The following is a 13471-nucleotide window of genomic DNA, read 5'->3' on the forward strand; positions in this document are numbered from 1 at the left end:
GATTTGAGTGTGGCAATAGGCTTATAGACTGGAGAAAGGAAAGTTTCTTCAATAAATGGTGCTGGGAAATATACTTACACCATAAAAGAAATCATTTCCCTATCTTTAACTATATGTATGACTTCTAATGGCCCTTTGTTCAATGTGTATCATATAAGAATTAAGAACAACACAAGTCAAATACACTAGATTCAAATTATTCACGTGTCCTTTATTATATGGATGATACTGTCTTTTAAAATTTCAATTTCTACGTCTGCAACACAGAGACATAGTAATATACCGTATCTCATAATAATATTGAGAAATGCTTAGCAGGGAAGGAAGCCCTGAGAAATCCCAGATTGTAAATAAAAAAGAGAAAATGAGCTGTTCGAGCAGCCATCAAATATCATCTTTTAAGAAGTTTATTTTTATATAAAGTAATGAAATTTCCCCATATCTCATAATACAGATACTTGCCACCCAACCCTCACTCCTGCCCACATTCCTTCCTCAGCCCCAGTTTAGGCACCAGACTTGCAGGTAAAGCTCTCTGGAAAACAGCAGCTACACTAAACTGTGGCAACAACTACCAAGGGCCACATAGACAGGTGCTGTCCAAATGCAGAATCTAAAGAGGTTACTATCTTTTTTTAAAACCTCAAACTGTTTTAGAGTTGTTTGTTATCGAGCAGTTTATTCCCAAGAAGAGTCACAGTTTCTGTATTGGCATTGGGACCAGCCCAGGTCTGGACAGACAAGCAAAACAGTGGGGGAAAATGCTCTTGGAGACGAGGCAAAGATAACTGCTTACAAAATAGCGCTGGAGAAAAGGCTGTCAGATGCAGTAACTTGAACTATAGAACATATTCCTGATGAACTTTTGGCCCTGGCTAAGGAGTTTTCCGGGCCAAATGTCGAGTGAAAGATTGAATTATTTTATTTGCCTCTGAAAAGATAGTATGAGAGAGAGAGAGGAGGCACACAGAAGGAACTTTCCTAGTTTGGAGAGGAATCTGGAGAAGCTATAGTGGCCTGAGTCCATAGCCCTGTCTGGTAAAGCTTTTCAAAGAAAGAAATGACCATTAGAAAAAGATCAAAGCCAGTGAAACATGAATTACAGTCCATTGAAGGGTGTGACTTTGTTCCAAAAGACTAAGCACTTCATGATCTCTCTCAACAACACGTACCTTCTGTTATATTTTCTTCCATCTGTTGATGCATGATGTGCTTTACACAAAAATACACACATTTTAATAATCAGGATCACATGTTATATAAAAGCTGCATAGTGTTTTACTCCTAGTCAGAAGTTAGGATGAACTCAATTTGGAGACGAATGCTCACACCTTACCTAAGCTCTTACAGTTATTTTTAAATACTCAAAGCAACACTCTCCTCCCAAGAGGCTGACCGCCCCCTTTTCCCCCAAAACCTAAACTTCCCAGTGCAACACAATCGGGAGCTTTTTGAGCCTGTCAGTTTGGAGGATCAATGAACATAAACTTTGTTTCATGGACAAAATTATTAAAATATAGTATTAAGTTATTCACAGGCTGTGTGTATAAGGCACCTATGAAGCATACATGAAATTCACCTATGGACTTGGAGCCCTTCTCCAGGATGCACCATTATGTCTGTGCAAGTACAATAGCATGCTTCTTCACGGTAACAATTCATTCTGAGAAATTCATTATTAGATGAATGTGAACTTCTACAAATTGTGACAGGCAGACATCCATGGCACCCCCATCACACATGCTGTCTGTTGTTGACATAGATGTTAGGTGGCATGCACATGACTACGCTTCAAAATCTGAAACATCTTAAAGTTGGAAACACTTTGACCCTAAGTATTTCAGATAAGGAATCCTGGTATCAAATAATTCTTACCTACCAAGTTCAGTAAGAGAATCTCTCCTAAGCAAATAAGTTAAAAAAAGTGTAGATAAAAATCAACTGAGTATCTAAGTCACAAATGAATCCCAATCATATTGGAATTGTTTTTAATATGTCTGTACAGTAAAATAGCAGCTATTAAGATAATGCTTTCAGAAGCTGCTGGTGATAAAAATGTTAAAATATATCAAAGGGATGGGCACTGTGCTACAGTCAGTAAAGCTACAGCTTCTCCTAGGAATTCAGACTCAGGTCTCGGGAAAGTAGAGGAAGATGGCCCAAACTTTGGAGCCCCTAAACCCAAGTGGGAGACCTGGATGAATTTCCTGGATTTTTGCTCCAACCTGGTTCAACTCCAGCTCTTGAGGCCATCTGGGAGTAAATCAGCAGATGGGTCTCTCTCTCTCTCTCTCTTTCTGCAACTCTATGTTGCTATTAACTAATCTACTTTTTAAAGGTTAATCTGAATTGAACGAGCAATTTTCAATTACCCATATAGAAAATTTCTGCTATACAATATTTAATAATATTACTATATATGATTCCTTTTCTATTCAGTTTTTGAAATATGAAGAGAAGGAGATAATTCACAAAACATTAACAATGATGAAGTCTTAACCAATGTACTTCTGCATGTTTTATATTTTCTTTTCTTGGCCTGCAATTATTTTTGAAATTTCACTATGCTAAACTTTAAAAAAATGACTTCATCATTTGCTTGAAAAGCAAAGAGAAAAAGAAAAAGTTTTTTCATCTACTGGTTCAGTCTCCAAATGCTCATAAAAGCTTAGACTGGGCCAGTTTAAAGCCAGGAGCTGAGAACTTCATCAGGGCCCCTCATTAGAGGCAGGGAGGGCAGCTGGGCTGCCATTTGCTGCCTCCCAGGAGCACTAGCAGGGAACTGCATACCAACTGTCTCAAGCGGGACTCAGATTGGCACTCTGATATGGGCTGACTGTGGTGCAAGTATCAGCTGAACTCCCTGGACCTGGATACTGGCCCGTATGCTGTATTTCTTGTTTCCTCAATATTGTATTCTATATAAAAGAGGAGCTACATATTTACAATTGTAACATTTTCACTATCATTAAAAATAATTATTTAATTTGCATTGCCAATGTGCAAATCTCGACTCAGCAATATTTTAAATGTTTCTTTACTAAGATAATTTTTACAAATAAAAACAAATAAATGAAGACTCTTATTTTAAAGGATTTTTTTCTGAAATAAAAGTTTAACATTATGTTGAGTTAGGACCAAAGGAAAAGAAGAAATAAGAATGTGTTAAGTAAGAAGGAGAAAAAAAAAGTGTGGAAGAGAAAGACATTAAGGTGTCCCAGTTTCAACTATGTACTTAATAAAAGTGGATTATTCTATCACATTTTTATCAAGGTGATGCAACCTCAGTTCAGTGCTTCCTTTTAGCTCAGCTTAATTCCTCAGGGAAATATAGTAAACCCTAGATATCTACCTGTCAAATGATGGCTTCTCTCCACAGTCAAAGGCATCCTGAAGCTCCTTCACCAGATTGGCCTGCCCTGGCAGGCGGAAGAGACCCTCCTCTCTCAGCCCCCTTTGTCGGATGAAGTCCACACATTGTTCCACCAACATCGGAGCCAAGTGGTTGCCATATCTCTTCTCGTAGCGGACAGTGTCTTCTAGTTTCTGTCCAAAAATGCCTGAGACAATAAAGGATAAGTTACACTTGAGAAACGTATCTCTGCTTATTGTTATTTTCTTCTGAAACTCAATGAAATGCAAAGGCAAGCACTGGAATGGTAGCAGGCATTTGGTTTATCACATTGTCTTATAACCACATTCACATCAAACAAATTGATCAAATGGAAAGGGTTATCTTATGCTTATGTTGAGCTCAGAATCAAAATAGAAATACTATGATATCCACTGTGAAATAAAGAACACAGTAATAAATGTAATTTCAGATTGGAGCTTTCACCTTTTTTTTCCTTCTGGGAAAGAATTGTATTCAAAAGTTTAAATGTGAAAATATTCTATAGATGATCAACAAACTAGTCTTTACTTTTATCTTTATGTTCAATTTACTTTTCACTTAAACTATGTTCCTTTCTCTCTTTCTCTTCTGTTTTCAATTGAATTATGATGCCTCTAATGAGGCAAAAGTGATTAAAAAAAAACTAGAATAGAAAACCTGAATTTTGCTTCTCTATACAATGTTCTAGGTTGTGTTGGCTCTTAAAAGCTTTAAGCTATCCATCTCTTTGCAAGAGAAAAATATGAAGCAGTACATACTGAAAATGGAGAGATTGGGTCTGAGTGGTTTGCTCTGGTAAGGATAGTATTTGATTGCGACTCTTGGCTAGAATTGCTGACACATGGTGTAAAGAAAAGCATGCCAATTGTAAGTGTGTATTATCAATGACTAAAAAATGCCTACAAACCAGGCATGCTCGATATACTCATGTAGGGCTGAATATACCCTTCATTTTCTTCCTCAGTATCCCACTGATTGAGCTGCAACAGTTTTAAAATTTATTAATATTTGTGATAGTTTGGCAGACACAATCAACCTATGAGAAAAGCTGGGCAAACAAACAGAGCATATGTGACTCTACTGTTTCCAGATGGAATGAATAACCAAATGGCTCTAAGGGTCTAACGGATCTCCAAATTTGGAAGGAAGGAAAATAAGGGTTGCATGTGGAATGTCTGTAGTACTCCAGAATGTTTGGGGGCTTACCTACCAGCCACTAGGTTAAGGATTTGACAATTATAACAGACACTTTGCTTCCACATTGGTAAAACGATTTGTTAATAGATTCAGTAATGCAAAACCATCATATTCTAAACATAAATGACTCACCACCACCGAGGATATTTTGAGCCCCAGTAGGGGCAGTAATAATAGGCAGAAGCATTCTATTCCTAGGAGCAGACCCAACAATGAAAGGATTCAAAGGCTCCTTTTGGGAAATAAGATTGAGTGACCTAACATCAATATTGAAGTACATATAAAGGAGAATTTAAAAATGTCATTTTCCAATGGCAGTACAGATTACAGCAGATAACAGGTCTATTTACCTTAGTCTGTAGACTTTAGAACAAGCAGTTCCTTGATAATAGCATATCAAATATTATTCACTAATTCAACAGACATTCACACTGGTATTTTCTCTTAGCCTCTCTATTATAAAAGTTGGAAAGACAAATAATTTTATATCTCCTTGTAGTAGGGTTTTTTTAAAGATTTATTTTTATTATTTTTTCATTGGAAAGGCGGATATACAGAGAGGAGAGACAGAGAGGAAGATCTTCCGTCCGATGATTCACTCCCCAAGTGAGCGCAACGGGCCGATACTATGCCGAGCCGAAGCCAGGAGCCTCTTCCGGGTCTCCCACGCGGGTGCAGGGTCCCAAAGCTTTTGGCCGTCCTCGACTGCTTTCCCGGGCCACAGGCAGGGAGCTGGAAGGGAAGTGGGGCTGCAGGGATAGAACTGGCGCCCATATGGGATCCCGGGCGTGCAAGGGGAGGACCTTTAACCACTTGCGCCAGCGCGCCGGGCCTGTAGTAGGGTTTTTATACAACAAAATCTTGACTAAGACATAGCTTTTGGAAAGACTTGCAATTTTTCGTTTGTTTTGTATTTTTAGATTTCTGTCTTCTTTTGGATATGTTAATGTCGCATTCATTAATTTGGTTCTAAACCTGGTAGGGAAGTTCCTTTTCATTTTTCTTGGGTTTATGTGAGAAATGTTCAATGTTAAATGTGAGAAATCACAGAAACACATACGGCATCTTCAGGGTGGAGTGGGTTGGTAGTGGAAAGGTGAGAGAGAGGGAAATGTTTCTGAATGGAAATCTTCCTCTTCCTCTTGAGCTGAAAGCCAAAGGCAGGTGCTGTGGTTTAATGGGCTAGGTCTCCTCCTGTGAGGCCACTAGTCTTGTCTGGGTGCTAGAAGAACCCCACTGCTCCACTTCTGATCCAGCTTTCTGCTAAGGTTCTTGAGAAAAGCCACAGAAAAGATGGTGAAAGATGTATCAAGCACTTGGCCCGCTGCACCCAGATAGGAGACCCAGATGAAAGTGCTAGCTCCTGCCTTTGGCCTGACTCAGCCCCAACTGTGATAATCATTTCGGTAGTGGACCAGAAGATAGATGATCCCGCTGCCCACCTCTCTATGACACTCCCACATACAAATAAATCTTAAAAAAAAAAAAGAAATAAAAAAGAAATTTCCAGTCACTTCTTTTTCCTGTCTAGAGCTTGGATATGATGATATTGGTCATTGTGTCAGTCATTTCCTAACTACTAAATCAAAAAAACTGTGGTACCAGAAATGAAATAACTGAATCACTAACTCAAGACAAGGAGTCTCTTCCTTTAGATTGGTGTTTTCTAAAAGTTTTACTTGTTTGTTAAAGTTTGACTGAGCACACACACACACACACACACACACACACACACACACACAAAGCGAGACAACAAGGATGAGAGAAAGAAAAGAGGAAAGAGGAGGGGGAGAAAGAGAGGAAGAGAGAGAAATTTATCTTTTTTTTTAAGATTTATTTATTTTTATTGAAAAGTCAGATTTACAGAGAGAAGGAGGGGCAGAAATATCTTCCATCTCCTGATTTACTCCCCAACTGGCCAAATGGTAGAGCTGAGCCAATTTGAAGCCAGGAGCCAAGAGCTTCTTCCAGTTCTGCCACGTGGGTGCCAGGTCTCAAAGTTCGGGCCATGCTTGACTGCTTTCCCAGGCCACAAGCAGAGAGTTGGATGAGAAGTAGAACAGCCAAAACATGAACCAGCCCAATATGGGATCCTGGCGCATGCAAGGTGAGGACCTTAGTCACTAGGCTACAATGACAGGCCCGAGATCTCCTTTCTTATTGTTCACTTTCCAAATGTCCACAACAGCGGATGCTGGGCCAGGCAAAAGCCAAGAGAACAGAACCCAAAATGAGTCTCTCATGTGATTAGCAGGAAAGTAAGTACCTATCCCATTATCTGCTACCTTGGGCAATACACATTAGTAGGAAGCCGGAATGCAGAGCTGGGGCGCAGAATGGTGGTTCAGTGGCTAAATTCTTGTAAAAAATGGGATCCCATATGGGCACCAGTATGTATCACAGATGCTTCACTTCCCATCTAGCTCTCTGCTTGTGGCCTTGGAGAGTGGTAAAGGCCAACCTAACGCCTTAGAACCCTACAGCCACATGGGAGACCCAGATGAAGCTCCTGGCTTCACGTTGGTTCAGCTCCAGCCACTGTGTCCACTTGGGGAGCGAATCAGCTATTTTTCTCTCTGTGTCCTCTCTCTCTCTGTAAATCTGCCTTTCCAATAAAAATAAATAAATTTTAAAAATAGGAAAGAAGAAAGAAAGAAAGAAAGAAAGAGAGAAAGAAGGAAAGAAAGAAAAAGAGAGAAACAAAGAAGCAAGGAAAAAAAAAGAAAAAGAAAGGAAGAGAAAAAAAGAAAGGATACGAGTAAGATTGAGCTGGGACTCCAATCCAGGTGTTCTGAAATTAGTTGTGGTTGTCATCTAGGTGGCTTCTAAATTTCTGTGCCCAACATCTGTGTCCAGATAGCTTTTCTATTTAAGATTTGCTTATCTATTTGAAAGGCAGAGTTACTGAGAGGGAGGAGGGCAAGAAATCTTCTATCCACTTGTTTACTGCCCAGCTGACCACAGTGGGCTAGACTGAACCAGCCTGAAGCCAGGAGCCACAAGCTTCATCTAGGTCTGTCACATGGGTGACAGGGGCCCAAACAATTGGGCCATCTTGCATTGTTTTTTCCCAGGCCATTAGCAGTGAGCTGTATTGGAAGTGGGACACTAATTGACACCCATGTAGGATGATGACATTGCCAGTAAAGAGAAAAATAAGCCACCTGTATGTTTAGCCCATTGCTAACTGGGTTTCTGTTACTTGCAGCAAAGCAAATTTCCAAACCAGTCAGTAGTGATGATAGTTTTGAAATTATAGTATTTTAATCACAAGTACTGCAAATTGTTAATGAATGGGAAATATTGACGCTTTTGCTGTTTATTATTTTTTTAAAAGTGTGACCTTTATTTGCCTGTAATGTTTGAATTGCATTTTGCTAAAATTAAGGAAAAAAGATTTGTAAGACACAAATAATTTAGAAGACTATATTGGCACTGGGGATTATAGTTTAGATAGCTTTTTTTATTTTACTTTGGATAGACAAACAGTACATAGTGGCTTTTTCAAATCCAGCAGAAAAATCTACTAAATATGTTCTATTTCAGCATCTTTGTGTGCTACGAATGAGAACCAATCTGCCAAGGTTTGGTTTTATACAATAATAAATGACAAACCTTCTTTTCTTAACCCCCCAGGATTTCTTTTTCTGCCAGCAACCCAGGCAGGTGATAGAAGAAGATATTTCACTTCAGGTGTGCACTTCTTTTTAGATGTCTTTGTACATGCAGAAGCACATCATGAAAAAACAAGAAGTGACTCAGGAATCACAGAAAGAAGCTTAAACCCCTTCTGTCCCTGATGCATATTTTCTTCATAGGAAGCAGATAAATTGATGGCAATCCTATTTATATATGAGAAAATTGGAGCCCAGAGGGATAAAAACAATTTTTTTCCAAGGTTACTTGCACAGCATCTCAGGGGCAGAACCAAAGTCCATATCCAAGTTAACTCAGCTTAAAAATCTTTGCTTCAGGCAGAACGTAAGTTCTTTTAATTCAATCATGAATATAATGAGTTCTTATTTTTAAGTAATTCAAAATATTAGTAAAGGCCCAAAATGAATTTATCTTTTTTATGCCTTAAGGAGCGGTAATAGCATGAATTTATAGATATACATATTCCAGACATGTTAAACTCAATTAAAACTCACGGAACAGGGGTTTGGTGCTATGGTACAGTGGATTAAGCAGTCACCTGCATGTGGGCCCTGGTTTATGCGTCCTGGTCATTCTACTTCTGATACTAATTCCTGTTGATAGACTGAGAAAAGGTGTAGAAGATGGCCCAAGTGCTTGGGGCCTGGCTACCCACTTCGGATACCTGAATGGAGGATGCTCCTAGCTCCTGGCTTTGGTTAGGCTCAGCTGTGGTGGTTCTGACCCTTTGGAGAGTAAACCGGCAGATGGATGTTTGTCACTCTCTCTCTCTCTCTCTCTCTCTCTCTCTCTCTCTCTCTATATATATATATATATATATACACACACACACACATATATATATATATAGCTTTCAAAATAGATAGATGAATCTTTAGAAGATCCTCTCACGACAAAGATATCTAGCCTAGCAGTTAATACATCACTAAAGGCGTCTGCTCCACTTCTGAGTGATAGGCGTGGATACTGAACTCTGCCTCCTCAGTGCATCTTCCTGTTCATATGACATAATGCAGCAGTATGGCTCAAGTAATTAGGCTCCTGCCACACACAAAGGAGGTCTGGATGGTGTCCCGGACTTGCAGCTTCAGCTGCAACCCAGTTTAGGCAAGCTCAGACATGTGAGAAGTGAACCAGTGAATGGGAGCACTCTCTGTTACCCTGACTCACAGAAAAAAAAAAAAAAGATATAAAGCAATTAAAGTAAAAAATCACATGACACTACTTCCATGTATGCAGAGCAAGAAGTGCAGAAAGGTCACGTGATTTCCTAAAGCTTGCAAATAGCACAACAGGTATGTTCTGAGTGATGGGATTTCAGAGCCTCCCTGTGTTCAGTACTCTTCCTTTCAATGTGTACAAAATTGCTATCACACTCTAGCTTTCTTTTTTTCTAATTTTTTAAAAAGATTTATTTTTATTATTGGAAAGGCGGATATACAGAGAGGAGGAGAGACAGAGAGGAAGATCTTCCGTCCGATGATTCACTCCCCAAGTGAGTGCAACGGGCCGATACTATGCCGAGCCGAAGCCAGGAGCCTCTTCCGGGTCTCCCACACGGGTGCAGGGTCCCAAAGCTTTGGGCCGTCCTCGACTGCTCTCCTGGGCCACAGGCAGGGAGCTGGAAGGGAAGTGGGGCTGCCGGGATTAGAACCGGCGCCCATATGGGATCCCGGGCGTGCAAGGCGAGGACCTTAACCACTGCGCCACTGCGCCACCGCGCCAGGCCCCCACTCTAGCTTTCTTATCCCAGCTCCTTGCAGCATACAAGAATGGAGGTCACGTAAGTTGAGCAAATATGCATGAGGGAGAAGGTCAGTGCACAAAGCAGGTGGAAAAACAGTGAGTACAATACTTAAAGAATTGATTTCCTTTACATGGGCTGCTACAAGTGTAGCCATGCTAACCAACTGAAAACATACAATTTGTACATAGAATTTAAAGAATTCTGGGGAGGAAATGGCAGTTTCTCACTGCAGAACCGGCTTTGCAATTAAATAGTAAAGAATACAATATGATGGGCACAGGATAAGGCTGGTAGAAAGCGGAACTGAAAGACGTTTATTCAATGGAAAAGATTCTTGCAATCTGTGTCCTTTTTCCCATGATGCACTTTTTCAATGAAATTGCTGAAGGCCCCTTTATATCCATGAATTTCAAAACATTGACCCCAAAGTGAAGTTCCCTTCAAATTCTGTTTCCCACCAGTGGTTTGAAGAACCATTGGAGATATGTTTTCTACATTTGACAGCACTGGAAGCAAAGTTTGCCAAATGTCTCCAACTTGGGCAAGAACGTGTGACTTAAAGTTCTGCATAGGAATATACTTTGTGGGGAAAGTTATCAAAACAGAGATTGTTAATTTGAAAAAGAAAAAACTGCCTTGCTTAAGACTTTCCTTGAGAGAGTAGTGAAACTTCAATTTCTAAAATTAACAAAATGTATAAAGCCCCTGTGCTGCTCTCAGCTCAGCGAGAGGGCACACTGGTTAGTGAATTATTAATGAGAATGTATCCCATGCGGTGGGTCTTGCAAACAGTTCATTCGAGGCCACTTACATGCCCAGGGAGACTTCCCACTCCCTGATATTAATGTCCCTGGAACTTCTAGGCAACAATGCTATGTCATATTTACTTCCCTTGGGAGACACTGAGCATCAGCTGGGACGTGACTTTCCTCTGGTCTGAGATGGGAAATCCCACAGGTGTATTTATAGCAGCTGCAGGAGGCTGTTCCTACAGATGTATGGGCGAGGAAGAACTTCCTGCCCCTTTGGGGATGGCAAGGGTCATTTCCCACAGTTACTGACTGACCCAATGGCTGGAGGAAGCCTTTTGAATGTGATCAGATACATAGGAAGTGCTTTTAAAAAGTTCATGGGGGACCCGGCGGCGTGGCCTAGCGGTTAAAGTCCTTGCCTTGAACGCGCCAAGATCCCATATGGGCGCAGGTTCTAATTCTGGCAGCTCCACTTCCTATCCAGCTCCCTGTTTGTGGCCTGGGAAAGCAGTCAGGACAGCTCAAAGCCTTGGGACCCTACACCCGTGTGGGATACCCAGAAGAAGTTCCTGGTTCCTGGCTTCGGATTGGCATACCATCGGCCCGTTGTGCTCACTTGGGGAGTGAATCATCGGACAGAAGATCTTCCTCTCTGTCTCTCCTCCTCTCTGTATATCTTACTTTTCAGTAAAAATAAATAAATCTTAAAAAAAAAGTTCATCGGGATGCACATCATCAAAAACCTAAAAAACCAATTTTTTAATCATTATGTACCCAAAGAAACTTATCTTTTAATTACATTTTCCGTGAACTTAGAAAACTTTAATTTATGTTTCTTTTATTTGGACAGGCAGAGACAGAGAAACAGACATCTTGCACCCATTGATTTGTTTTAATAGCCAGGGCAGGAGCCTGAATCCCAATCCAGGTCTCCCACGTGGATGGTAAGGACTCAGGTACTGTAGCCATAATCTGCTGGCTAATGGGAAAACAATTAGAACAAATGCTAGAATTGGGCAAGGAGACAGGCCAGGCTTGAATTAGACATTCTCACACAGGGTGTAGGCATCCCAAGGGACATCTTAACTGCTATGCCAAATGACTTTCATTCATAAACTTCTAAAAATAGCCTTGAATATTCAAATTCCAATTTTCCAAAATAAATAAGGTACTATAAAGTCAAACCTTTTTGGACTCCAAGCACTCTCTATATATTTAGCCTCCTTGCATGTAAACTTCCAGTTAGAGGTAACTTTGCCTTCATTTCATCACTTTCTATTCTCTTGTTAACCTATTGCAATTTGACCTTTGATCCTGACATTCTGCTTAAACGACTTTTTTTTGTCTTTACAGTTGCCAGCAAGTTCCTAGTTGACGAATCACTGCTGGTCAAATGTATGCTTTTGTGTTACTTTATTCTTTCCCTGTGAAATGGTTGGTGTCACTCCTCTCTGATTCTGGGGTTAAATGAGTCTTGTTTCTCTGAATGTCTTTTTCGGCCATTTTTTTCTGGGCTACTAAGTACAGCCTTTAATATAGTTGTATGACCATCTGGGTTCTATACTGAGCCCAATTTTTACTTTATTTGAAACAATTCCTCTGTTGACCTTCATCTAATCTCAACTCATCAATTGTTCCCAGATTTGTAACTCAAGTGGAGCTGTTGTGATCTTTCACATTGGATTTCTCAGTGCTCATTCCGTCCCACCACATGGATGGAAACATATCTCAAAATCTTCTCAAGTTTAAAATCTCTACAACTTGTCACGCCACGGTAGCTTGAACACATGAACCACTTGCTGTAAGCTGGATTGTAGCTCCACACAAAAGGAGGGAGCAGTCCAACAGAAGCTACAGTGTATTTGTTTTTATGTTGGTTTTTCTAGGCTTAGGAATGAATGTTGAGAATCCATTTATTTGCAGTGACTAACATGCTTCAGAAGGAAAATACCAGTTTCACGCTACTCCCTCAAATATGCAGGTGCCATACAAAAGCCAATCCCACTCATGTATCCGTCACTTTGGTTCCCTCTAAACTCTTTGCTATTAGATTAACTTAAACATCCATATTCCTTACATGACCCTCCAAAAAGCAGAATTCCTTACGCAACCAAATGCTTCCATGGTAATCACAATGTCTCCATCAGCCCGCATTATTTTTGAACTTTGAATTTTCCAGTGATGTCTAATTAGCCTTTCTTGGCAACCAAAGTCTTACTGATGAAATAAAATATTCTGATCTCTATTTATCTTCCCTTCAGTTAACAAATGCTATAGTATATCTACTTTTCCCCTCACAGATAGCATATTCTCATACTATATTAAACTATTTGTTGCTCCCTAAGCACAATGTGACTTATGTCTTCCTGTTCCTTCTAGAAGGGAAGTCTTACTTTCATGAGTTAACCCAGAACAATCTTACCCTGTAAGAATCATTTCACATCACCCCCGTTTAAGTCATAAAAGACATTTGCTCAACCTCTACCCCAAACTTGAAACATTGCTTCTCTGATTCCTTAACACGTTAGTTTAGATAGCTGTGTATAATTGCTGGATGAGCTTCTCACTAGTTTTATAATTATTTGAATTGTTTTATTTTTTTATCAGTATTACAAATAATATTGGAAATCAGCTGTAGGCCATAATTCCTTTTATAAACTTCAGAAAAGCATTGGTAAATCTTTCAGGGTGTCACAAACACAAGGAATGAATTGAAATTGGCCT

At 40.0% G+C, this 13471-nt stretch overlaps 1 protein-coding gene across 3 annotated transcripts in view; it reads right to left on the bottom strand.

Annotated features, from left to right (window-relative positions):
• The window catches only part of ARHGAP24 (Rho GTPase activating protein 24), a 397185-nt gene that overhangs the window by 38156 nt on the left and 345558 nt on the right, over positions 1–13471 (bottom strand). For all 3 annotated transcript variants that reach the window (XM_040967005.1, XM_040967007.1, XM_040967006.1), the window contains one exon: positions 3353–3560. In XM_040967005.1, the coding sequence (XP_040822939.1) occupies positions 3353–3560 (208 nt within the window). The remainder of the gene's footprint in view (positions 1–3352; positions 3561–13471) is intronic.

This window comes from Ochotona curzoniae, unplaced genomic scaffold (genome assembly GCF_017591425.1).
Source record: "Ochotona curzoniae isolate NIBS_2020 unplaced genomic scaffold, NIBS_Ocur_1.0 scaffold_4506, whole genome shotgun sequence".
NCBI lineage: Eukaryota > Metazoa > Chordata > Mammalia > Lagomorpha > Ochotonidae > Ochotona > Ochotona curzoniae.